The 906-nt window shown below is 57.6% G+C and overlaps 1 protein-coding gene across 1 annotated transcript in view; it reads right to left on the bottom strand.

The window, feature by feature from the left end:
• TSPAN33 (tetraspanin 33) overlaps nucleotides 1-900 on the bottom strand; it is a 3,901-nt gene extending 3,001 nt beyond the window's left edge. Inside the window, exon 1 of the mRNA XM_017727967.1 lies at nucleotides 495-900. Within this exon, the coding sequence (XP_017583456.1) occupies nucleotides 495-886 (392 nt within the window). The 5' untranslated portion in view covers nucleotides 887-900. The remainder of the gene's footprint in view (nucleotides 1-494) is intronic.
• Nucleotides 901-906: the final 6 nt, after the last annotated feature.

Here is a 906-nt window from a genome sequence, read left to right as displayed (position 1 = left end):
AAAAAAAAAAAACAACCCATCACAAAAGCATTAAAAAAAACCCCAAAACATAACCCCCCCCTCCCAAACTTCCCAAGCAGTACAAAAGTCTCCAAAACACTTTTTAAAAAAATCCCTAAAACATTAAAAAAATCCTCAAAACATAAAACCTTTCAACACCATAAAAATCCCTCAAAAACATTTTAAAAATCCCCTGAAAAAAACCCAAACAAACCACCAAAAAAACCCCAAAAAACCAACTCAAAAAGCCCCCCAAACATGGAAAACCACGTGGCTTTCCTGCAAGAGATATCCCTGGGATGGGCTGGGGACAAGGGGGGGTCTCTGTCCCCCTTGTCACCTGTGTGGGGCCAGGAAGGGTCCCGGCGAGGTGGTGGGGACCCAAAGGACCCCAAAACCCCTCGGGGAATGAGGAAACCCGTTCTGGAATGAGGGATCCCAGTGGGATGGGGACTCTCCCAGGAGCCGGGAGTCCCTCAGGAGTGCGGGGTCACGGTCGGGTCCCGGGGATGGATACCCGAGGAGAGCGGATTCCAGTGGGATCCATGGGTGGGCACAGCCCCAAAATCCTGAGGATGGAGGTGGGTCTGGGGATCCCGGGAATGCGGGGTCCCAAATAGGTGCAGGGCTGGGGCCAGCCCCAGGGGCCGGGGGTCCCCAAGGGCTGGGGGGTCCCGGGGATGCCGGCGATGGGGTGATGCCAATGGGGAGCAGGGATGGGGACAGCCCCAGGGGCCGGGGGTTCTTCGGGAATGGGGTGTCGCGGTGTCCCCGCACTCACCCAGAAGAGCAGGTTGAAGAAGAAGAGCAAGTACTTGGCCACCGGGCTCACGAAGGAGAAGTCGTCCCCGACGGGCCCGGCGGGGGCCGCCGCCCGCCTCGCCATGGCCGAGCGGTGCCGAACCG

This window comes from Corvus brachyrhynchos, unplaced genomic scaffold (assembly GCF_000691975.1).
Source record: "Corvus brachyrhynchos isolate BGI_N302 unplaced genomic scaffold, ASM69197v1 scaffold182, whole genome shotgun sequence".
Lineage (NCBI taxonomy): Eukaryota > Metazoa > Chordata > Aves > Passeriformes > Corvidae > Corvus > Corvus brachyrhynchos.
The sequence above is the reverse complement of the archived record's forward strand: the minus strand, read 5'-3'. Positions and strand labels throughout refer to the sequence as shown.